The 26794-nt window shown below is 32.1% G+C and overlaps 2 protein-coding genes across 10 annotated transcripts in view; one reads left to right on the top strand and one right to left on the bottom strand.

The window, feature by feature from the left end:
* The window catches only part of LOC132745445 (serine incorporator 1-like), a 118994-nt gene that overhangs the window by 68880 nt on the left and 23320 nt on the right, over nt 1–26794 (bottom strand). For all 5 annotated transcript variants that reach the window (XM_060734368.1, XM_060734370.1, XM_060734372.1 and 2 more), the window contains 2 exons: nt 25967–26114; nt 25009–25220 (listed from right to left, as the gene is read on the bottom strand). In XM_060734368.1, coding sequence (XP_060590351.1) covers nt 25082–25220; nt 25967–26114 — 287 coding nt within the window. In that variant the 3' untranslated portion in view covers nt 25009–25081. The remainder of the gene's footprint in view (nt 1–25008; nt 25221–25966; nt 26115–26794) is intronic.
* Nucleotides 39–21863, top strand: LOC132745443 (uncharacterized). 5 transcript variants are annotated; one of them, XM_060734365.1, is made up of 5 exons: nt 39–625; nt 6563–7712; nt 15542–16101; nt 16593–16748; nt 18094–21863. In XM_060734365.1, exons 3-5 carry the CDS (start codon nt 15595–15597, stop codon nt 18442–18444), a joined length of 1014 nt encoding a protein of 337 aa, XP_060590348.1. In that variant the 5' UTR covers nt 39–625; nt 6563–7712; nt 15542–15594; the 3' UTR covers nt 18445–21863. The 5 variants fall into 5 exon arrangements, with proteins under 5 accessions (XP_060590348.1, XP_060590347.1, XP_060590346.1 ...); XM_060734362.1 differs by lacking the exons at nt 39–625; nt 6563–7712 and adding an exon at nt 13399–13551; XM_060734366.1 differs by lacking the exons at nt 39–625; nt 6563–7712 and adding an exon at nt 13785–14055.

Here is a 26794-nt window from a genome sequence, read left to right as displayed (position 1 = left end):
TTATGTTTCTTTCATAATATGTAAATATTCATATGATCATTTTATTGGAGTTTTTCGCTCAAATTAAAATATACATACATTCAGCTAGTATTTAGGACTTGGATAATTCAAAAATAAATAAACAGGTACCTGACGATTTACATAGCAAAATGACCCCCAATAGCAACTGTGCCGTTTAAAATATAGTGACTAGAGTAAAGGTAACAAAATTAGAGAATAAAAACAGAAAAAAATGTAAGCAATCTGTTTCGTACATTTCACGAAATGATATTTAATTATGGTGTTACACTTGATTTTGAACTGTTAATAAACAATCAGCTACTATTCTGTTGTATGTAGAAAAACAAGATGTAGTTTTACGTTGGTTTTCTCTTTCTTTTTACAACAGCTCAAATAATTGAGCCTGCTATTTTTTTAAATAAGTAGAGCCATGTACACAGCAGAGCAGACGAATTTTTGTTAACATGTATCATGTTACCGCTGCACGGCGCTGATCAATATTCATGTATGCATACTGCAGCAAGAAAACCGGTTGGTAATTCTCTACTTTGTTATGGTTTTATGAACATGTATATGGCTGACATGTACCTTAAAAAATAGAACAAAGATCAACAAGGAAACAATCGTAAGTCTTTTGTCTTATCTTGCTCAGAAGGATTAGAATATATGTATGTACTATGCAATGTTTTTTTTCAAATCTTGATTACGTAAAGTTTAAACTTAGTTGTGCTACTGTTACATGTATTTCTTTTTGTATGTTTGATTTCATAAAAGAGCATACTGGTTTTTCATTAAAAACCGAAAATATTTCAGCTTAAAATTACGCGGATTGTAAGTGCCATTTTAAGTGCTGCTTTAAATGTCAATAAAACTGTGTCTTGAACACTTTATTATGTAAAACACACGAACGTTTGTCTTCAAAAACAAGTTTCAACTTGCAAATTATCGCCGTTATAAAGCTACACAAAGGCGCTGTTATTACGGTTGCGTGTTCACATGAAATATGTATTTAGCAAACGTTAATTAGTACTGAATGTTTAGGTAAATGTGAATGCAATTGTAAATAACTTCGTGATTAATTTTGGTCTGCTCAACATTTAAAGAATAGTAAATGTAATATTTTATATCGACCACGGGGGAGGAAGTGTTACACGAGGGATGGAGTTCTTATGATAACTTGTCAAGGAGTTCTTGTGATAACTGTCATGGAGTTCGTCGGAAAACTATTGTATATACTTTAAAAACACTCGTCAAAAATGGTATTTTTCATCTTTAAAAAGTGAGTTTTAGGTGCTAAATTAATCTTTTTGCAAAATTGCAAACATAAAGCCCCCGCTAACAAATTTATACCCGATTTTTCAAATGTCCCGGAGTTCTTGTGATAACTCAAAATATGTCCTGGAGTTCTTATGATAACTTTTGTTACTGCCAATGTGTTTCTTGCGCTAAATCACGGCACGTTTTAACTCAGTAAGGTTGAAAATCATTATGAAATGTAGTACGCTCATTTTTTGCACAAAAATAAGGATATATAACGTTGGTTTTAAGTGTATTTTAGTTAAAGAGATATTACTGAGATATCTTATCCCCGTTTCTTTTTTATGGTATTTTTGCTGACGCAAATTTCGTAGAATTGAAAAAAGGATTGATGTAGAGCATTGACTTTTATGATAAAATGCGCTCAAGTATGGTGTCTTCATGTATATTTTCTGCCAATGCCTGATGGGTATTTCCCCTATGTAATCTTAGTAGAGGAAACTCTGTTAATTTTGCTGTAATTGATAACAAAAATATATTTAGTCAAACTTATTTCGCCCGAGCCCGGAGGGCCTTGCAAATTTGTTCTAGAGCCAACCGCAGTTGTGTTTGTATCATATTGTCGTACTTTTTGGAAACATAGGTTTGAAAAATTATCCTGGTTTTATACATGTACTTCTTTATTATGGTATAAAATGATACAAATTACTTAGCCCTTAGATAAGCGATGCACAACTATATATTATCTGGTAGTTGAGAACAACGTGTTAGTTTTGAGACATTTTTGTTTTGTGGTTTAGGCCATGATACTGCCGCTGATTCAATCTTACGTAGATGATAGCCAATCACCTGTTTATCCTTTGCATACACTCGATCAAGACCAACATTTTATACACATTTTTGTGCAAAGGATGAGCGTATTATATTTTATAAGTATTTACAACCTTATTGAATAATAAAAAAGCTAAAACGTGCCGTGATTTAGCGCAAGAAACACATTGGCAGTAACAAAAGTTATCATAAGAACTCCAGGACATATTTTGAGTTATCACAAGAACTCCGGGACATTTGAAAAATCGGGTATAAATTTGTTAGTCGGGGCTTTATGTTTGCAATTTTGCATTATAATTAGGTAATTATGTATGGCAAGGATGAAGACTCTAAATAAACAGGTCAATATTTGCGAATTGGCAAATAATTTGGAAATTTTACTCAAAACTACCAGATTTTAAGCAAGAGGCGATGGAAAATGGACTATGAATTAGTTTTTGACACAAAATACAATATGCAACGCAAGGTTAATCATTAAAGTTTATTTTAGCACCTAAAACTCACTTTTTAAAGGTGAAAATGCATTTTTCAGAAATATATAATTTATAACAAAGAAAATATATAATATAAGTGTAGTGTGAGCAAACGGTGGATTAGAATGCGTATTTAAAAAAAGTCATCAACAGAAAGAAAAGCAAATTTGTTCGTTCGTTCGTTCATAATTCTAAAATGTGATAACTTGTTCAGGATTTCTTGTGATAACTGTCACAGAGTTCGTTGGAAAACATTTGTATATACTACAAAAACACTCGTAAAAAATTTCAAAATTCAAAAATAAGTTTTAGGAGCTAAATTATACTTTAAGGATTAAGCTTGTCACACATCTTGTTCAAAAATTCATTTTTGAAAGTTAAAAATAATCATTTTTGACGAGTGTTTTTGTAGTATATACAGATGTTTTCCGACAAACTCCGTGACAGTTATCACAAGTTATCATAAGAACTCCATATTTCGTGTAACAGTTCCTCCCCCGTGGTCGTTGATGTTGACGTAGCCGATGCAGATGTCGTTGCCTCATTGATCTTCTTTTTTATTTGTATAAATACAGTCTATACACGAATAATAAAGTTTAGGCCATTTAAAGATTATAGCAAAGATGAAGTAAAATATTCAAAAACCTTTTCAAGGTCATTTATGAGTCAAGGTCAAGTTCAGTCTGATCTTCTTGAAAGCCTTGTACAAAGGATTATTGAGCCCATGTATGAAATACAAAAAAAAATGAAATCGATCCCCAAATATTTTTACGGAGCCCCTAAGGTGACGTTTTCGACACTTTTTCCCCGGCATTTAATTCGTTTTTACGAAATATTAATTCGTTTTTAAGGAAATAATTCGTTTTTACGAATTATTAATTCGTTTTTACGAAATATTAATTCGTAATTACGAAATATTAATTCGTTTTTACGAAATATTAATTCGTTTTCACGAAATATTAATTCGTAATTACAAAATATTAATTCGTTTTTACGAAATAATAATTCGTAATTACGAAATATTAATTCGTTTTTACGAAATAATAATTCGTTTTTACACAATATTAATTCGTAATTACAAAATATTAATTCGTAATTACAAAATATTAATTATTCGTTTTAATTACGAATTAATATTTCGTCAAAACGAATTAATATTAAAACTTCCTATAAACGAATTAGTATTTCGTAATTACGAATTAAGATTTCGTAATTATGAAAAAATAGTTCGTAATTACGAATTAATATTTCGTAAAAATGAATTAATACTTCGTAATTACGAATTAATATTTCGTAATTACGAATTATTATTTCGCAAAAATGAATTAAGTTCCGAAAAAAAAGTGTGGAAAATGGCACCTCAGGGGCTCCGTATATTTTGTCTTGAAATGTTTCTGTTATCATATTTTAATATCACACAAAGTTTAAATACATGTAGACTCTATCATATGTAGTTTATTCTGTTATGGTATGTACTCTATGTTAAACCAAGCATATGTCTTTAAATTGAGATAACTTCGTAATTCATCTACAGATTTGTCTATTTCTTGGACAAAATGACCTTAATGACTGACAAAATCGATGTTTTGAATAATTCAAATATGAACTTGACAATAAATGACCTTGTCAAGGAGTTTCGGTGCAAATGTGACAACTTTCCTATTCATGCACATATTTGTTTGACTTAAAATTAGACAAATCAATACTAATAACAAAATCGACATGTTGAATTAGTAATAAAAGTTTTACTTTCAAAGTCAGATTATTGAATTTTGCTTTAAGTTGTTATAAGTTTTTTTTTATTTATGAACTGACCTGATTCATTCTAAAAAAAGGAAAGCGATTGACACCATGGACATTTGAATAATCAAATAGGACATTGACATTAAGATGAGATTGATCGTCAGTTGATTATTTTGGAATTCTGCAGAAATTGTGATATTTTAGTTGTTTACTTACACTTTTGATTCATACTTTGAAAATATTACTGACAACTCGACATGTTGAATAATTAAGGTATGACCTTGATCTATAAATGAACTTAACTGTCAGATATGAAATTTAATTCAATTCAGTAAAAGAAAAAGACTTGCGTTTGAAAATTCTAGACTACAATTTTCTACCTCTTATTTTGATGACCTTTGGAAATAAGAAAAAGTCGAATGTACATACATGCATGCTTTCGATCAGTTAAAATTGGGATTTTATTATTCATTTTTAGCTCGACTATTCGCAGAATAATCGAGCTAATGCAGTCACCCATTTGTCGGCGTCGGCGTCGGCGTCGGCGTCGGCGTCCCTGTGGTTAAGTTTTTGTATGTAAGCTGGTATCTCCATAACTACTGAAGGGAATGGATTGAAACTTCACACACTTGTTCTCTGTGATTATCTAAGATGATTGGCACAAGTCCCATAACTCTGATTTGCTTTTTTTCATAATTATGCCCCTTTTTCGACTTAGAAATTCTTGGTTAAGTTTTTGTATGTAAGCTGGTATCTCCATAACTACTGAAGGGAATGGATTGAAACTTCACACACTTGTTCTCTGTGATTATCTAAGATGATTGGCACAAGTCCCATAACTCTGATTTGCTTTTTTTTATAATTATGCCCCTTTTTCGACTTAGAAATTCTTGGTTAAGTTTTTGTATGTAAGCTGGTATCTCCATAACTACTGAAGGGAATGGATTGAAACTTCACACACTTGTTCTCTGTGATTATCTAAGATGATTGGCACAAGTCCCATAACTCTGATTTGCTTTTTTTCATAATTATGCCCCTTTTTCGACTTAGAAATTCTTGGTTAAGTTTTTGTATGTAAGCTGTTATCTCCATAACTACTGAAGGGAATTGATTGAAACTTCACACACTTGTTCCTTGTGATTATCTAAGATGATTGGCACAAGTCCCATAACTCTGATTTGCTTTTTTACATAATTATGCCCCTTTTTCGACTTAGAAATTCTTGGTTAAGTTTTTGCGTGTAAGCTGGTATCTCCATAACTACTGAAGGGAATGGATTGAAACTTCACACACTTGTTCTCTGTGATTATCTAAGATAATTGCCACAAGTCCCATAACTCTGATTTGCTTTTTTTCATAATTATGCCCCTTTTTCGACTTAGAAATTCTTGGTTAAGTTTTTGTATGTAAGCTGTTATCTCCATAACTACTGAAGGGAATTGATTGAAACTTCACACACTTGTTCCTTGTGATTATCTAAGATGATTGGCACAAGTCCCATAACTCTGATTTGCTTTTTTACATAATTATGCCCCTTTTTCGACTTAGAAATTCTTGGTTAAGTTTTTGCGTGTAAGCTGGTATCTCCATAACTACTGAAGGGAATGGATTGAAACTTCACACACTTGTTCTCTGTGATTATCTAAGATAATTGCCACAAGTCCCATAACTCTGATTTGCTTTTTTACATAATTATGCCCCTTTTTCGACTTAGAAATTCTTGGTTAAGTTTTTGCATGTAAGCTGGTATCTCCATAACTACTGATGGGAATGGATTGAAACTTCACACACTTGTTCTCTGTGATTATCTAAGATGATTGGCACAAGTCCCATAACTCTGATTTGCTTTTTAACATAATTATGCCACTTTTTCGACTTAGAAATTCTTGGTTAAGTTTTTGCATGTAAGCTGGTATCTCTATAACTACTGAAGGGAATGGATTGAAACTTCACACACTTGTTCTCTGTGATTATCTAAGATGATTGGCACAAGTCCCATAACTCTGATTTGCTTTTTAACATAATTATGCCCCTTTTTCGACTCATGAATTCTTGGTTAAGTTTTTGCATGTAAGCTTGTCTCTCCATAACTACTGAAGGGAATGTATTGAAACTTGAAGAGTTTGTACCTTTTCGGACAATTTTATGTATTCATATAGGTAAGCATTATTATACTCAATGAAACACCCTTGTGACAAATTTTCGAATAGTCGAGCGTTACTGTCCTCCGACAGTTCTTGTTATGTTTATTTATACAGGTGGAACAGTCATACCTTCTGCGGAGGAAAAGTGTGCTTTCAACTATATTTGTAAACGAAACTGTTGTCAGGAAAAAGTCCATGGGAAGAATAAACTCTGCACAGATGAGTCTATGAAAATATCAAAATGTTAAAGGCGGTTTGCTATACAAGGCCTTCAAATATTAACCACTGCTCTTTCCTTTCAATAGCAAATAGAGCATATAGAACGTATGGAGTTTTATGTGGTAGACGACCGAGCAGGCGCCGCTGGAAGGAGCAAAACTGGATACTCACAAATATCCGGAAAGTGATGAAAGATTGTGGTACAGAAAGCGAGCAAAAGAATGTCCAAAGTCAAATAGATAAATCGTCATTTTTCTCAAAGGTATCTGGTCGTATGTCTGTATTAAGTAAAACATGGAGCAAAATATTAAATGGAAGGAACTTATTTCCGCAATCTGCATTTATGATGGTCAAAAGATCTTTAGATACAGAAAAGTCATCATTTGATCTAAAGCCACAAGACGAAGTTGAACGAAATGGATCAAAATATGAAGACGCGTTTAATGCACTTTTAATTGCATTTTCTGAACAATCAAAGGAACAAGAGAATGATAAAGAGATTGTATGCAGTTCCAATCCTGTTCATGAACATACATTGCATTCCCCGTTTAGCAATTGCCCTACATTACAGCAAGAACAGCTCAATGAACTTACGATAGTTTATGAAGAAACTATCAATAAATCTTTAGAGGCAACTAATGAAGATATTGATACTTCAGTTGTTTTAATTTCGGGATTAATAAAGGAAAGTCGCTATCGTCAACAAGTTCGTTCTCGTAAACGTTTTAATATTCGCTTTCCATTTGGTGGGTCACTGATGAGAATAAGGCGTTTCTTTGATGAGTCGTATTGGAAGACACGTAAAATACTTCGGCAGAAGACAGATGCTGCGTATAAAGATATTTTAGACAATCTATTTTCAGTTGATGAACAAGAAATGATGCGAATGATAATAAAAGAAAGGTTAAATGAGCAGATCTCAAGAGGTAATGAGTTTCAAGACAAAAAAAGGCATACGAAAAGGGAAAACGCCGACGAAGCTGCAAAGGAGATATTGAAAAATATTATCCGAGGAGTAATGAAGACTGAATTCATGAAAATAAAGGTAACAACAATATTTGATTCACTTAAGGATAAAATCACACAAAGGAAATTCCTGGAAAGATTTATATGGATTGTATTGAAATATGTCATAGGTAAAGAAATCGTTGAATTCATAAACAATATAAAAAAATAAGGATTGGCCGTCATAAACACGTACAATCATCACGCAATGAATCGAAAGCCCTGTGTGGTAATCAAGTGGTATTTTTTTTCCACGCAACGAATATATTAGATACTATTGTATGTCGCATTTGTGCAACTTGTCCCGGAAACTGTTCAACATTTAGGGAGGTGGTGTGATTAATTCAGATATTAAATCAAAGCACAGAAGGCGCTGAATTTGTTTGGGTCTCAGAATGTAAGAAAGGTGCAGGTTGTGAGATTATATGTTTAGTGCCACCAATGCTTTCCAGCGTTTTAATTGTAGTAAATTGGCTATAAGACTAATTGCAACACTGATATTCAATCCAATGTTTATTTGACTTTAACAATTTAAAAAATTAGTTATCTTTACTGGGATTTGAACTCCAGACCTCTCGCTTCCTAAGCGAGCCCGAAAACCCTTCAGCCACGGTGAATTTATATGTGAACGGCCTGAAGAAAACCATATTATTCTAAATTAGGGCTTGTAACGACTTTAACTGTTGTTTAACACAGATGTAAATAATCCTGGAGCTTACTATAAGCATGTATATTTAAAAAGAATCAAAGGGCTGCAAGTTCTGTGGTATTTTCTGATCTTTGCAATCTAAATCGTACTGTATATCTGTATGCATTTTCCTGTATAAGTTTATTTTTATGTATTATAATTCCTTTTGTAAGGCACCAGAGTTTGATACATACGGAATTCTGCATAACTAGAGTTGCATCAAAAAATCATTTATGTTCCTTTTTTTACGACAGCCACACTTTATCCTTGTATGTCATGGCTACTTCCTTAACAAAAACACTTAAAAAAAAGAATTTAACAAAAAAAAAAAAAAAGTTTCCTCGACTGGGATTAGACTCAAGACCTCTCACTCACGAAGCGAGCGCGTTACCACTGTACCACTGAGAAGTTATACCCAGAACGTCTGAATAATATCAAGTCATTCTAAATTTAGAACTTCCATTGCAGTTCGGGTTTGTAATCCTTATTAATTTCGAGGTATTTTGTTCAGGGTAAACCTGTTGTTAAAAATTGAAGTAAATATTTTAGCGAAAATCCTCTCGCCCAAACAGTCCGGCATGTAGAATCTATATATTCCACTACTCGGTTTGTGTAGTATTCGGTAATCGACATGGCTGAAAATAGTATTTTCATTGATAAAATCATATTCATCCGCGTAATTTGTGATTGTGCATTTATTGACAATTCTATAAGCCAACGCTATTGTTTAACTTTAAATGCGTTGTAATTTGTTGGATACTTGTAACAAAATAGAATATTTCCTTTCTTTTAAATCGCTAAGTTTTAAGCTGTTTTGAGAACTACTTGTTGTTTAGGTTTGTCGTAAACTTCTGTGTCAAGAGATTGAATGTCCGCTTTGTATTTAGTTATTTCGATCAGAAAATACAATAAAACAATATTAGAAATCTTCGAACCATTCGGGAATTACTTTGCTTGAAAATTGATGCGCCTGTCTTTGACCATCTTTACGCAGTGATCTCCCCTGAATTTTTCGGCTTTAGTGTACATACAAAAGGGAAGTAACCGCTTCAAAAAAGTGGACTACTTTCGGCATTTGCAATTAACAACATTAGATTCTGAAATTTCGCTACCATTATTTGTTTGGTCTGACGACCCAAACAAATAAAAATCACTGAATTGCAGTTTCCAATCATAATGAATAAAGCCGGAAGATGTATGTGATGAAACAAAAGTTTTTGTTTTCAGCAGAAAGTAGTACTTGTAATTATAACAATTGACAAAATAAACGTTATTTAGACATTCATCAGTATTGTATATATCTTTTGAATGGAACAGTTACGAGAGAAATGCATTTTATCGTTTCGTTGTTGTTTTACGTAATTTATCTAATGTGGAAAAGATTTGCTAATTATTCATTTATTTACTTATTTATTTGGCATGCAAAACCAAATACACCGCATATTTTTATTAACACATGTCCAATACTGCTAGGCCAAGAAATATCAGGTTGTAATTTCAGCGTAACTGGGCCACTTTTACTATGCAAATGTTCCTTCCCTCAGTGGCGGATTCCATCTCGTTTTTCTTCTTCTTGCCATACACGTTGAGACTGGTCGAGTCTTTACATGTGCCAGAATTCTGGTAATGACTCAATACACTTTACAAATCTTATAAATCTAAAATGTAAGTCAATACTGGCCCTATCGTGCTGAATGTTCAATAAATACAGTTGAGAGATATGAAATGTTACTACTTTTATATCATATCATAACAAACTCAAATTTAACATACATGTCCAATTAATGTGATGGCGTGTTAAAAGTCAATGTTGCAAAATGGTGGAATCTGTGATATTTATTTTAATACAGCGTTAATAGTATATCACATTGATATTAACCTGGCAGCACTGTCACAGGGACTTTTTATAACTTTGTACAAATAAATTAGGAATAGATTTCTTATTTTAAACAATATTGACATATAATTGGGCTATGGTCTGTTACACGCCACCAGAAAATTCAGAAAGACTGTTGTCACTAACAAATTACTCTGGAAAAATTCCACACCAAAGTTCCTGTCGTCAATGTCCTACAAGTTATGGTCTAATATTTAGTATTCCAAACAACACAAACTAGAAAATGACACATTTTATTGAGAACATATATGTCATATCATTTTTAAAGTATAATGAAATTATCCCAATAACATTAGTTAGGTACATGGAGTTACAAAACTGCGATTTATTCTGTAAAATCTCAGTTTACTTTTGTCCGAGACCTGAAACAACATATTTTGTCAATCTTGCAAAAGAATACCTGAAATAAAGGGTTATAGTCAGCACTGTCTCTGCTTTAGCAACTCTCTAAACATTGCAAAATATCACTAGAAACTGGCTCTTAACCCATTAAAGCATGAGCATTTTGTGAAAAATGGCGGTTTTCATTGAAAAGTCTCCCGTTATAAGTTCGAATCGCTATAAACTACATGTATACAAAAACTGCTTCAATACTAATCGAACTTGGCACAAATGTTAACTGGACCATTGCCTTTGTAACAACATGCTCAGTCTTCAATTTTCTGTTACCATGGCAACGAGGGGACATCTCAAAATTGCCAAAAATCAATATATTTTGCGTTGATTTTTTTCCATCGAAATTGATTTCAAAGTGCTGCAACTTCTCAATGGACTGTTACTTTATGATCGACCTGGGGTCATTTTTAGCCTTTCACAAGTCCTTAAGAAGAAATAAATAAATATTTTGAAAATTTCTGAAAAGCTGTTTATGCATTAGATTCGGTAGTATAAAATTTAATCTGAAGTTAAACGTTTTTAAAAATGTATTTATAAATGATATCATTTAAGCGTGCTTCAAAAATATCTTTCTATGAAATACACGCAAAAGGTTTGTACATGAAGGCTTTCTACGGTGCCACAAAGGTGACATGTGTGTATGTGTTTTTATTTATCTCTTGCGCACGACTATGTCGTGCCACGAGTTACTAAGTCATGGCGACGAGATAGCTAAGTCGTGGCCACGAGATACTATCTTGCCAAAAATAAATATATTTTGCGTTGATTTTTTTCCATCGAAATTGATTTCAAAGTGCTGCAACTTCTAAATGGACTGTTAAACGAGTTGAAATTAGTGGTGTGAAATAAAGAAAACATATTATACATTGCTGAAACAATATTGATTCTCCTGGACTCGTACAACGTATACAATTCTATAATCTTCTTGACAACATAGATTGTGATCTTCAGGGTAAGAACCTATCTCCGCTTTTTAAAAATCAAGATTTTTTTTCAAGATTTTATTCAAAACCAATAATATATATAATATGCATAAGCTAGGTTATGATAGATCAACAATATAATGAACAGTTATTCAAAACTGATTAACAAAACATATATACATAAAATTATATAATAATGAGATCAATTTGACTAACACATATCGGTATTTGACTAAACTTTACTCTTTGGTTACACATAAAAATAATAGCCAAAGAAGTGTTTAAATGCCTGTACGGAAAATCACCACCATATATAAATGATTTAATTCAATTTAAAAATTCCAATTATTCTTTTAGGTATCAAAAAAGTGTAAATGTCCCAAGGGTCAAAACAGTAACATACGGTCAGAATTCTTTTAAGTTTGAAGGTGCCCAGATATGGAACAGTCTCCCTAATGACATCCGCAAGGTTGAAAATTACAAAGAGTTTGGGAGACTGATCCAGGTCTGGAGTGGCCCAAGTTGTAAATGTGCTATGTGCTTGTAAATTTGCTATGTGTTTGATATTCTGCTTAGTTTTAATTTATGTAAAAGCTTAGACTACATGTTTTGTTTGTTTGCCTTGCTTTTGTGCATCCCTTTTAGTTTGCTATGATGCTTTGATTATATGTTGTGTGTTAATTTTTCTTAAACCCTTGTATTTTATGCTAGTTGAATCTTTGTTGTTTTTATATGCTTTGTTCATATTAAAATTCCTTATTCCCGATTCCATTAGGCTGTGCATGCAACTTAATTTTAGTTTACTTTGTTTGTTACACTGTATGTGCTTTATCTTGTTTCTTTTTTATGCTGTATAAGTTCTATCATAAATTTTTATGCACTTTTATAAGTAAGTTTAATTTTATCTATTTATTTATTTATATATATTTTTTAGGAAACCTTCAATTACGTATTTATAAATTGTAGATTTTAACTTATAACTATTACTATTTTATTAATTTTTTTATTTTTTATTATTATTTTTATTTATTTCACATTGCTATATGTATCATACTTAAATTTCTAGACTACAGTCATTTATTACTTTTAGAAACTGTTATTACCTTTAATACAATATGTACTGTGCATGTCATCAAGCTATGCTTTAATTTACCATTTTATTGTAAAGTTCTTCTTAACCTTGATACTCTTATTTCATGCTTAAGCTGCTAATAGTTTTTATGTTTTTATTTTCAGAACTGTTATATGTTAGTAAATATGTTTTATGCTTTTGTTATTGTTCTTAAATAGCTTATTAGCTAATGTTTCTTGTAATATGTAAACCGACTTAAAATAAAGTTTCTTGTATCTTGTATCTTGTACATACCTATATATGTTATCTAAATTGTTTATATGTTAATGCACTCATACAGGTTGAGAAAATCATGCCTTACAGGAGAATGAGTTATTTAAATTTTGAAATAATAATTTTGCAGAATAATGCAAGTTTTAATAAAGTTGAATGGTCAGAGCTATCCGTGTAAGATTCTATACAGTATATAATTTATAAATACATGCATTAGGATGATTTGAGAATTTTGAATCATTAAACTTTTTACGAAGAGAAATAAAAAAGTGACATTCAAATAAGTAATGAAATTCATCCCCAAGAGATGGTTTAGGACATAAATGACATATTCTTTGATTTCTTTCAATATGTAAATGTCTATCTTTCTCTATAGGTGAGAATCTGAATGTGAATATAGTTCTGAATCGTAATAAAAAAGCGAAATCAAAGGGGGGCCACTCCGTAGGATTTAGAATAAAACTTCTCCGCAGTGGTCTCTCTTTGGTTCAATATATGGAAATCGGCGAGGTCTTCCGAATGACATAATGGCACCAAAATCGAAGGAAAATAATAACAATAATTGCAATGTCGTGCTTATATTTTTATCAACATTAAGTATACTTCTTATTTACATATTGGCGAAACTTTGTAAGTTTCTTTTTTTTGATGATTCTCCTTTATGTTTCCGTACTTAGCATAAGTGTACCAATAGTCGGATAACCACCGATTTCACTTCCAAGACATAATTTTCACTATTGAGACGTTTCACTCCCAAGACGGTTCACACCTAGACGTTTCACTCCCAAGACGGTTCATAAGTAGACGTTTCACTTCCACTTTGTCAATTGTATGGACGTTTCACTCACCATTTTTTTTAGAAGTTCAGGGCCGGCAAAACTTACTTGTCCGCTTTTATGTGAAGCATCTTCTTCTTCTTCCAATATACTGGCCACCTTCAACTAACTGAAGTTTACTGCCAGGTTAATGCGCAAGACGGAAAGAAAGAGTAAAAATAGTGAGGAATATATACAGTGCAGGTTAAAAACGGACAAGAGTGTGGTTTAGATATAGAGTTGGGACAGATGAGTACGGAATGACTCAACTGTACCGGCTGACGTAGCGTCTGGAGGTAGGCTGTTCCAGTCTTTGATGGTACGTGGGAAGTAGGATTGTTGACGGTATTGTGTACGGCAGTAGGGTATCTTGTAGGATAGGTTGTGTGAATTTCTTGTAGATGTGGAGTTGGAGGGTATGAGTTATGAATTGTCTAGAGCGACCTTGTTGTTGATGACTTTGTAGAGCATGATCAGTCTGGCCTCCTTTCGACGTTCTTGTAATGATTTCCATTCAAGGTCTGCAAGCATGTCCGTGACGCTAGACCTGTTGTGGTTCTTGTTTTTAACATACTGTGCAGCACGTCGTTGGACCATGTCTAGACGGTGTATGTCTCCCTTCTCGTGGGGGTCCCAGACAGTGCTCGCATACTCCACTGTGGGGCGAACTAGAGCTTTGTAGGTCGTTTCTTTGGTGAAAGTACAGGCGATGTTGACGTTTCATCATTTAACTTGTCCGTATGATATTTACATAGTTTATTCTTGAAAATTTTCACTTGTCCGTACAGGCTGTGGGACAACCTGGGCAATACGGACAATTGATTTTGCAGGCCCTGGAAGTTTATTAGGAAACTTAACAAATTTATTTTCATTATTAAGAGATTAAGGGAAATTCAATTTAATCATTCTGTTGATTTTGCGGGTATTGTTAATATGAATTTGAAGAAAAAAAATTTCTATAATACGTTACAGAATATTTTATTAGATATTTAAGTATATCATAAATATCAGAATAACTTTGGTATAATAAAGGAATGAAACATCTTGAAGACGTTTCACTCCCATTCGGGATAGCCTAATTAATTCGGTGTGAACGGTTCAACCCATTTTACAGACTTTTTTTTTTCTTACTGTCAAAGTTAACCGTCTTTTGGAAAAAGACAGCGCCCGCCCAAAATTTTCTCAGTGTCTCTTTGATAAGTCTAATTAGTTGTACTACATTTGGGAGTGAAATGTCTTGGTGTGAACCTTCTTGGTGTGAACTGTCTTAATAGTGAAACGTCTGTCTCCCACCACCGATGGTAGCTACATATGTAGCTAGAATAGAAGGTTTCAAGTTTTACATGTAACTTCTTGTACATTATAACTCATTATTCGCTGAAGCATAACTCAAACATCGGTTTTGACAGAATTCTAGTTCTCTGTAAGAAAAAATCTTGAAATTAATTTATCAGTTCATTGCTGTTTCCACTCAAAACTAAAGGACATAATCATTCTAAACTAAACTCTTGTCTTTATGATCATTTTTTGGAGGTCACTACCCAATACCCATAACTTAGCAATTTTTTTTATCCATAAAATTTCAAACAGGGGTGTGAAATTTGCTATTATAGATTTACATGTAACTGGCTTTCTTTTTTTTTAATGTATTTTCATCGTTTTAAAACAGATTTTTCATTTGTTTTTAGTGATAAAATGTCACACGTATATCAATCACAGCAACAGTATTGTTAATTTACTGTAACAATTTTCTTGCTTATATATCACATTTTTCAGAACAATTACAAGAAATTCATTTATTCCAGATACGATACTTGTAAATGAGAAGTCGAGGCAAAAAGATTCAGACAGCTGGTGGATGTTTGATGTGTTTTCACAAAATGACAAATCTGAAAGCTCAGAAATTTCTGTGCTTAGCTCACAGTTATACATACTTCTTTTTCATGCCATGGTTGAGGATTTATACAATATAGGTCACATGATCCTAGGCTACTGTCTAACAGTCTTAAATCTTGTCCTTGCTATTTTATTAGAGTTATTATCCCATCTTTCAAATTATATCATATTTGTCATTGTTCTATTTATTTTGGTGTTAACTGCATATTATTTACTGATCCAAAGTTCAAAAACCAAGTATGAAAGAAGCAACTCTAGTGTAGTAAGCACACTTTCAGATGGATCGTTTGGAGCAAACAGTAGCTGTGATAGTGAGTTAGATAGTTCTGTAAAATATTACCGTGGTAACAGAAAGTACTTGAAATTATTGAGACGTTTGCTGTTTGTAGCTGTACTGTTAACTATACCTTGGGAGTTTATCAGATTATACCAGTCAGCTGTTGCAGAAAAAGTGGCATTAATGACTGCTGTAAGTAGAACTCCTTTTCATTCTCATGTTACTGTTGTTAGTTGTCATACTCATTACTGCTGTCAGTTGTCTTACTGCTCTCAGTTTCATACTGCCCTCAGTTTTGTACTGCTCTCAGTTTTTGTACTGCTCTCAGTTGTCTTACTGCTGTCAGTTGTCTTACTGCTGTCAGTTTTTGTACTGCTGTCAGATTTCATACTGCTGTCAGTTGTTACCTTCACAATTTTACTAGAGATTCAACAATAATGTCAAACCAATACAGCAGTTCATTGTGAAACTTTGATTCAGTCAACTGTTATTGCAATACATTGATTAATTATGGAAAACAATATTAAAAAAAAGCAACTTTTTGTTTTGATAATGTTAAAAACTGCTTAAAGTAATGGTTTAATGATATCCATTCATTTTAAAAATTTAATATCACTGTTTTAAAAAATATATGATGTTATGTTTACAAACTTTAGAAATTTGTATATTTCCCCATGTTTAAGGGAACTCCAGTAGAATGTATACCTCATCAAATGACACCTTGGCATAGTTTGAAATCCTGGTGGCGAACACAATTTTCATGGATGGCTTCAGACCCATGTTACCAATACCATAAAGCTTTACTAGTTGATCCGTTATGGGAAGTTACTCCGTTAAAGGTGAGATATCTTACCTTGATTTATTCCATATAAACCTACAGTTACTAAATTTGTGTAATGGAATTGTTCAGCTTTGAATATGGAACGGTCCATTCTGTATTAAAAATGTAAGGGATTTCATATGTCAAAATACAGAAATTCAGCTACATGTACCATTTTTAGCTCAAACATTCGATAAGAATAAGTAGAGCTATCCTAGTCAACGGAGCGTTGGTGTCGGCGTAACCACTTAGGTTAAAGTTTGCATACCACCTCAAATATTTTCAAAGACTTTAAGTCCATTGACATATGGCTTTGGAACTTTAAACACTTGTTCAACGTCATGCCACCAACCTGTAAACAGGAGGAGGTAACTCTATCAAGCATTTTTACAGAATTGTGCCCTTATTAAACTTCGAAATTACGTTAAATTTGCATACCACCTCAAATATTTTCATATTCCATTGACATCTGGCCCCGTGTTCAAAAAGATTTAAGGATCAGGATCAAGATAAGGATCAAATTTAAAAACTCAAATATTCATCATTGTTTATCCTCATAGATTAAATATCTGATATTAACTTGATAAAACTGGATTTGCAATAGCAAGTTTATGAAATTTTAGAATAAAGTAATTGTTATTTTTGCAAGATACAGACATTTTACAGTTGATCCAAATATTGGTCCTAATCCTGATCCTTATTTTGATCAGAATACATTGTATTTTTGTATTTATTTTGTGTTTTCTTGATTTTATCCCAAAATAGTTTAGCTTCTTTGCTAATCAGCAATTTTTTACATTTTGAATTAATTCAAGCCAAACACAATTAGGTAATTTCAGTAAAATAAAACATGTTGATCCTGATATTTTCTTAGTGAACATGAGGCCAGGCTTTAAAATGAGTTGAAATTTTATTCACTTCTTTGAGAGCATAATAGGACTCTCTTCAAGGCCTGTTACTGTAACTTGGATTTGAAAGAAAAAAAATGGCCCTTTTCTAGCATAGAAAATTTTACATTTTCAAGGCTCTTTTACTACCAAGCACTAAGAATAGTTGATCATTCTGTCCTACTGACAGCTCTTGTTACATTATCAGACTGCAGGCTGGTTTGGTTCTACACTGGTGACAAAGGATAATCATTTCTAGTATCAGCTAGTTAGGGTTAATAATTACTCTTTTAGGTGTATAAATAAAACATAGGTGTATAAATAAAACACCTGTAATTAGGTTTATCACTGAGATTAATTAACATCTTTGTCCTTCAGTATGATACTGATTGTTTTTCATCTTGAAATACAGTTTTAAGGGTATTGGACTTTAAGTCAACACAAAGTATGTTCTCAAAAATATTTCTATGTTTGCAGGTAATTTCATCAGCATTCAGCCACTGTGTAGTATATCCATTTGAAGTGTTACTAGGAGGTTTTGGACGAGCATTAAGACTGTTTTTTGCCGAGATACCAGCACACTGGCAGCCCTTTATGTTCATTGCACTTGTCATTTTTGGTATTTTAAGTCTGGTTATGGTATTTGGGTACAGGATCCATCTACCTCTGTTGTTTAAGTTTGAGCCAAAGACACCTGTTAAAGTAATAAAAGAAAGAAAATCTTCAAGAGTAAAGAATGAACCAAAAAGTATACAACTACCCGAAAGAAGTAAAGAGAAAAAGAATATGTTGTTTTTCCGGAAATCTCAAACAAAAATTGCAAAGTAATTTATAATTTACTGCCAGGAAATACAAGTACAAACTGGCTACTTTAAAAAAAAAGCTTCAGGGAATCAGTCACATGTTGATGGAATGAAAACACAAACACGTTCTTATGAATCATTTAAATAAGTAATTCAGGCTGTATTGTTTTCTGAAATAAGTAATTAGATGATTTTATGGAAGTATCATTATCTACAATTATTTAAATTTAATGTCAAAAACAAAATTCAAGTCTTCAAGTATTGGAAAATAAGTACACAAATCTATATCTGAGGAAACTCTTGTTCTTGCTTAGACAAGTATTTCACCCGTTTCTGTGATCTTGACCTAATGACCTCAAATAAGGGTATTCTATAGGCCATGGACAATGTCCATACACTATACAGATTGATAAACTTGGGGTTATCACTTCTCAAGTGTTTGATCAGACATGGAATTTACACTGTGTCACTCTGACTTTGACATTTGACCTTAAAATCAAAAGTGGGTATCTTCTGCTCATGGACAATGTCACTACAAAATTATTATTTAAGGAACTTGGCCAAATTCATTCTCAAAAAACTTATCGGACAACAGACATGGATATTACACATAGTGCCACTGTGATCCTGACCTAATGACTTAAGAATAACATGGTCTTGTTCTAGTAATGACAAAATCCTAGGACTGTAGACCAAAGTGTTGTCTGTTTATGTTTGGAGAAGATTTTAGTGGTGCAGGCAAAAGCATTCTCTAAGACCACAGTGATCACAACCTTTGTCATTTCGGCCTACTGACCTGAAGATCAAAAGGGACAATCGCTTAATGGTGTTTTTTTTTCACCTACATTTTACAGCCAAATAAAAGCTGTTTTAATCCCAGCCAAAATTAGGTATATTTTCCCCTAAAATGCTATATTTTCCCCGGAAATGCCCTGTGCACATTCTTCACCAAAACCATGACTTAACAGCAGCTGTCATTTAACTTTAATTGACTGAAAGCTGTCCATATAAATAGCCTCAGCTATGTACAATGCATGTTGAATTGAAAATTTTATTAAATGTGTTGATAAAATCCATTTTCAGTTTTTTAGCTCGACTATACGAAGTATATGGAGAGCTGTCCTACTCGCCCCGGCGTCCGCTTCCAGATTTCAGATTAAAGTTTTGGTGCAGTAAAATATTTTTAGTCCCCTACCGGTTTACCGGAGGGGACTTGAGGTTTACCCTCCGTCCGTCTGTCTGTCCGTCCGTCTGTCCGTCCGTCAGTCCGTCCGTCCACAAAACTGGATCCCGCGATAACGCAAAAAGTACTGAAAATATTTTAATGAAACTTGATATATGGATAGATGGCAGTATGGAGATTATGCACGTCTTTTTCTTTTCTTCCTATGTTGAAAATTCTGGTTGCTATGGCAACAAATAGACTGAAAATATGGCAAATTTTACACATAACCTGGATCCCGCGATAACGCAAAAAGTACTGAAAATATTTTAATGAAACTTGATATATGGATAGATGGCAGTATGGAGATTATGCACGTCTTTTTCTTTTCTTCCTATGTTGAAAATTCTGGTTGCTATGGCAACAAATAGACTGAAAATATGGCAATTTTTACACATAACCTGGATCCAGTGATAACACAAAAAGTACTGAAAATATGATTATGAAACTTGACATATGGGTAGATGGCAGTATGGAAATTATGCACATTCTTTTTTATCTTCCTATGTTGAAAATTCTGGTTTCTATGGCAACAAATAGACTGAATTTCAAGATTTCTGATTCTAGTTTTTAAGTTTTCTCACTATAAGTTCTTTATTTCTTAAGGTATTTTCTTCAAACTTTAAATATAAGTTGCTTGTCATCAACCACATCATATGTGACAAGGTTTACAACTCTAGCACAAAATTTATCAGAATTACCTCCCTTGAACTTAAAATTTTCATGAAAAAAACATTGTTTTTTTTAATAACTTCTTTTTCTGAATGTATCTACTTCAAACTTCATATAAATGTTTCTTATTGTCACACAACATTTGTGAGTGTTCAATGCTCTAGCAAGACTATTTCCAGAATTATGCCCCTTTTGATCTTAGACTTTTTTTTGAGAAATTGGTAATTTTTACTCCAACTTCTTCAATCATGATAGGATTTTAAAAATGTTATATTTTGATAACAGGGATGTTTAAAAAATAACTTTAGAGTGTCCTTCAGTCCGTCTGTCTGTACATAAAAACTGTTTCCTGTGATCACTTTTAAAGAACTTTTTCAACAAATTTACTTAAAATAGGAACCTAAGTGAATGGCCAATGGCCCTTCAGAATGTTGCTTGGGCTCTTACCGGTAGGGGACTTATGGATTGCTTGCAATACTATGATAATTGCTTGTTCACTATAACTTTGTCATCTTAAGATATCAACTTCAAACTTCAAATGTATGTTCCTTATCATCAACCACATCTTATGTGACAAGGTTCATAACTCTAGCACCAATATTTTCAGATTTATCTCCCCTTGAACTTAGAATTTTCCTTAAAAAATATTATTTTTTACTGTTACTTCTTTTTTTCTTAAGGGATCAACCTCATACTTCAAATATATGTACCTTATCATCATCCCCATCTTATGTGACAAGGTTCATAACTTTAGCACCAATATTTTCAGATTTATCTCCCCTTGAACTTAGAATTTTCTTTAGAAAATATTATTTTTTACTGTAACTTATTTATTTCTAAAGGGATCAACTTCATAATTCAAATAAATGTACCTTATCATCATCCACATCTTATGTGACAAGGTTCATAACTCTAGCACCAATATTGCAAGAATTATTTCCCCATCAACTTAGATTTTTTTACTAGAAAAATGTTATTTTTTACTATAACATTTTTAGTTTTAAAGGTATCTACCTCAAACTTCAAATACTTATTCCTTATAATCAAATATATTTTATGTGACAATGTTCATAACTCTTGAAGTAATTTTTACAGATTTATTTCTCTTTGAACTTAGGATTTTCTTTAAGAAATATTATAACTTTGTTACTTTTTAAGGTATCTACTTCAAACTTCAAATATATACTTCTTATCATTACATACATGTTGAGTGACAAGGTTCATAACTCTAGCGTGACTATTTCTAGAATTATTTCCCTTGATCTTGGAATTTATTTTAACAAATGTTATTTTTTTACTATAACTTAATACATAATTATACATAATTGATTTTTCTTTCATAGTTTTGTCCTCCTTACTGCGTCCAGTATTTTATTTTTGTCGAGCTTGGCTGTCTCCTGTGACAGCTCTTGTTTATTTTGATTCAGTTTTTGTCCCTTTTCTGATTTATTGTGCAATATTTCCCATTGATCAGACAAAGGAGGTTTACATACAGATAGACCACATCACTGTATGCTCCAAGTTTTTAAATGGTCACAGTATGAGACAGCTCTGTATCATAATTAGTTCTGTTATTTTTTTCCCTCTATGATATCTTAATAATATTAGTGCTTTGCTTATTTTTGATACATGTAATTTAGCAAACATGCAGCAAAAACTTGTTTTAAAAAATGTGGATGGAGTTTTTATTTGTGTTTTAATAAGCCATTGAAGAGTGATTGTAACACATAGACATAAGTAGAATATGTTGTATTGTCAATGGCATTGGCTTAGATTGGTACCTTTAGTTATGGAACTTTTTCATATTTTATTGTTGACATTCTTTTAGAAACATATCTTTTCTTTTATTGTTGACTTATTTTTAGAAACATACAATTCATGTAAACTATGAAAGTGATGCTTTCACAGATTTTTTATTTGCATGCCTTAGAGGAAATATAATTTACATCATAAATATGTATATTGTTAATTAATGTGATTTAAAATGAAATCTATACATTTAATGCACACATTGACAAATTTCATACTAATTCTGATATGATGTTGGAAGGAAATTTGTTAATCAGCCTCATGTTATCAAGTTTAATTATTTCATGCATGTATATCTATACTCTTCTCTGAAGAGGATTTTCAAATATTCAATGTTTACAGACTTGTTCAAATTTGTTGACATACCAATTTCTAGTTGGTTGCTATTCTGAATTATAAAAAAAATGTTTAATTTTTAATCAATAATGAAGTAAATGCAAAACTGTTTTGATCTTTATATAGTCAATTAAAATTAGATTCTGAGAATTTAAATTGATTTTATACCCTCTGTGATACAGTATGTGAGGACTGATTATGAATAAATATTATACAAATGTATAATATACATGTATATTTGTCAATGCAGTTTTTAAATTTTATTTAAAAATAATGAATTGAAACAACTGTTTTGTTATGTTTCACAGTTTTCACTAGATTTTGCAAGGTTTATAGATTAAAACTTGTTGAAAACTGACTCCAATGTAGTATGTCATATATGATATGCAGTAAGTTAAAGGGTTAGCTTTTATGAGTCTACAAGTTCTGTTCCCCTCAGACCTTCACTCACTCGAACATTTTTGTTAAAGTACTTTGTTTTGTAGAGTTCCAAAATAACCATATAATTATATTTGTTGTGTACAAAGCCCAAGGTTATAAAGAAATGTCCTGACTTGGTAATTTGATTGGTCAGATACCATCACAGAATACATGTATACACTGATCAATGATAATCCGGATATTCAAGACAAAGCTTAGAAGGAAGTTTTATAATCTTACTGACTGCTTCTCAATCATTTGATTGTTTTTTTTTGTTGTGTACAGTCTTGATGAACATGTATTTCCATATGAATTGATATCAGGTCACTTGTGTTTAAATTCCACTTCAAATGTCAATACTGATAGATGTAACAAAGGTCCGGCCAGGTTTTGTAGCATTATTTTATTAAATGGAATAAAAACCAGAACATTTCTGGACCAATTACAATGTGTATCTAATTAACCAATTTCACTTTCAAATCGAAGGTTATTACCTAGACTGTACATATTATTCACTTGAAGGGGTTTTCTACTTAAATTACTTGTAATCCAACCACTAACACTATATCAAACTTGTTGTTGTATGGAGCATAAGTGCTTACTACTGCTTAATTGACTTAAAACTTTGCATGTTCTACCAGAATCATGATCCATATTTAATGGTTAGCGTGCCAATCTGTCAGTCTGCGCAAAACCATTATTTCTAAGAAAAATTTCAATATATGAATTAATTGCCCAACTGTGGTTGAAGGGTTGGTTGCCTTTAAGGGTTAAGGCCATAGTTTATCCCTGCACGATTGTAAGAGGTGACAAAATGGGTGAAATAACTGTAGTCCATGCATCTCTTAGCTCAAGCAAGTGCAGTGGTTTTGAGGAATTTGACCCCTGGTGTAGCTTCAAGTTTAGTACACCTGAGATAAGCCAGAATAATTCTTTCCTGTTTTCCGACGCCATATGACCTAAATTGTGTTGGTGTGCCATAAAATCAAACAAACAAAAGAATAGAGAATAGTGCAAACCATGATCAGACAGGTGTTTTTTTGCTCTTGGTCTGTTTGGGTAAAGTCTGTTGCCACCAGCAGGCTAAGGGTTAGATAGTTGGGGGAAAAATAAACTTCCACCATAAAATGTGAAAATTAGTTTATTATAGAGTGACAGTACAAACTAGAAGCACTCACAATACTAACAAAGTACAACATACAAAATAAAAGCATGAAAAGATGAATTCCAGCATCTTACTATTCTATGCCAATCCTGGCCATACCATTACCAACCCAGTCGTCTCTATGCCAACCCTGACCTCACCAAGGTTGTATCTTACTTCTATACTGCTTACATTAATGAAATATATCTTATGACTATATAACAACATTATACCTATACCTTTATTTTAACACATCGGAAATATATTGATGAGAGCCAACTGTAGACAATGTTTACAAACAGACAATATTTACTTGCAATTTGTACATCAATATTAGATTATAAGCTTCCAGTTGGAATATTATCGATTCTTAGATACTAAATTTTACTTGCAATCCGTAATATTTGTATGTTCATGAAGTTAAATTTACAGGACATGTTGATTTTTAATGTGAATCATTATGACTAAATCATAACAAACACTATAAATGTAAAAAAAGAGATAGTGTCAAACTAAAAAGCACTTTTTTTCTCATTATCACATGTCGGTTACAAAAAGCTATAGCAAATGAACTTATCAGAAATGTTTTCTTTTTACTTTTCAAATGAGGCACAATATTGACATTGTTAATAATAATACATTTTAACATAACTAAATGGCATTTTATCATAAAAAATAATAAACTTACAAAAATGTTCATGTCATTTATATCTAATTGTTAAAGTATTTATAAATCACACTAGAAACCTTAGATGGCATCCCAATGTGTGACAATAAGACTGATTTTGATTCAAATGTATCAACATACAGGTACTTAAAAAAACAATTTGGTGAAGAGTAATGACAGTTAGTAACATTAAACACTTTCAATCAAAGATACACACTGAAGCTTAAATAGGATATCACAATTACTAATGTAACATAATTTTTCATAACTTATTGTTCTTCTATGTATTTTCGTTCCTTTTTAGAAAATTCGTTCCTTTGTAAGTTTATATATACATTTCCAATCCACTTTGGATTCTACTCGTCCTTTTTTTCTGTCCAGGGGCTATGCACCTAGTTAAAATCTCTGTCCTTAAGGATGACTGGTGCGACCAGGGTCCACACATACAGTACAATACAGATCCAACTTGACACGATCTTCACCCATACTGCCGCCATGTTCGAGTTCAATGTGGAGAAATCGGAACTGGGGCTGAAAATGACAAATAAAAACTCATTATTCCATCTTGATAATAAACTTATAAAACCAACATAAAACTGATATATCTGGCATGGAAATACACCTGAATGTTTGAGGGTATATTTTTTTGTTTTAAATGCCAATTTTACTTTTTTGTTTAGAAAAATAAAATCGAAATGAGATTTTTGAAAAAACAGTTAAAAAAATTCTTTTGGGTTTGGGAAAAAATTTTTGGGTGTTGCTCAGAAAGGTTACTTTCAGCAATAAATATCTTATTCTATTTTAAAGAGGTTATTGCTCTGCAGAGGTTACACCATCTTATTTTTCTGTCAGTACATCCATCAGTATTCACAAATGGGAACTTGGGTGGCTATTGGAACAATATTATTCTGTTGCTCTTAGGTGCCTCAAAAGAACAATGAGAAAAACAAAAGTACCAGTTAGAAGGAATGTCAATCCTGATTAACATCTTAGACCTGACTTGTCAGATTTTAATGAATGTATACAGAAACAAAATTCCATCAAAAACAACCTTTAGATGATTGAGTGTCTCTCTTCAGACAGTATTTAAAATAAAAATTTTTTGTTTTAAAACATTTTCTAAAAAAACAGGGAAAAATAGAAACTTTTCTTTTACACTAAAACAGGATAGAGTTTTTTAAAGTTTCTAAACATCGTTCTTAAAAGAAATTTAAAATTAGCAAAAAATGGCCCCCAATGGGCCCACTCCCTGACATGATGCTACTAGTATACCATACCTGAACCAATTTGTAAGTGTCATCATCACATACAGTGATCCAAGCATCAACATGAAGTGGAAGAAAGAGTAACTGTAAGCCACACCCTCTTCCTCATTATCCCACACCCTCTGACCGCCTTTCTCCTCATCATTGGTGTCACTAGACCCTGCAACACAAATAAATATAATTAACTCACCTATATTCAAAAAGGAGTATTTTCAATGATTAAAATGAAAATCCCTATATCGTCACCTTAGTGCAATAACAGATTAACTCCCATTAAGTTATATAAGGAGTTAACCTGTTACTGCATTAAGGAGTCAATATCTGAGTAAGTTAATATCTCACAGTGAAATAATTAGAGCACACTAAATTATTCTCACAATGTGTAGCAATAGTGAAATGTGCCAAAAACACTTTGATTCTTTAATTTTAAAACAAAAATGTCTTCCAAATTGTCATTTGTATTTCTAGAGAAACATAAGTTTTTCATTTCTTTTTATTACGAGTGAAGTTTTTACTTTAATTAAGGAAAATATAAATTTAATAGAAACTTTAATCAGTATATTCACTATATTGATTTCTTCAGATGAGATAAGAATTGTGAAAAAAAAATTGAAACAGATTTCTAAGTTCTACAGAATTAAAACTATTAGACCATCAGTTGTGCTCAAAAATAAAGTCAAACTCAAAACAGTGTTAGAAGGTAAATATGACAGTTAATATAATAAACACCGCATAACAGATTGTCTATGATAGAAGTATATAATACTAAATAGACGTGATATATAAATCTGAACAAAACAGCAGTTATAATATAATTATGTTCGCCCATTTTCTTTTTAA

The sequence above is a fragment of the Ruditapes philippinarum genome, unplaced genomic scaffold, assembly GCF_026571515.1.
Source record: "Ruditapes philippinarum isolate M1 unplaced genomic scaffold, ASM2657151v2 ctg2043_1_1_1_1, whole genome shotgun sequence".
NCBI lineage: Eukaryota > Metazoa > Mollusca > Bivalvia > Venerida > Veneridae > Ruditapes > Ruditapes philippinarum.
Note: the sequence above shows the minus strand (reverse complement) of the source record. Positions and strands in the feature narration are given on the sequence as shown.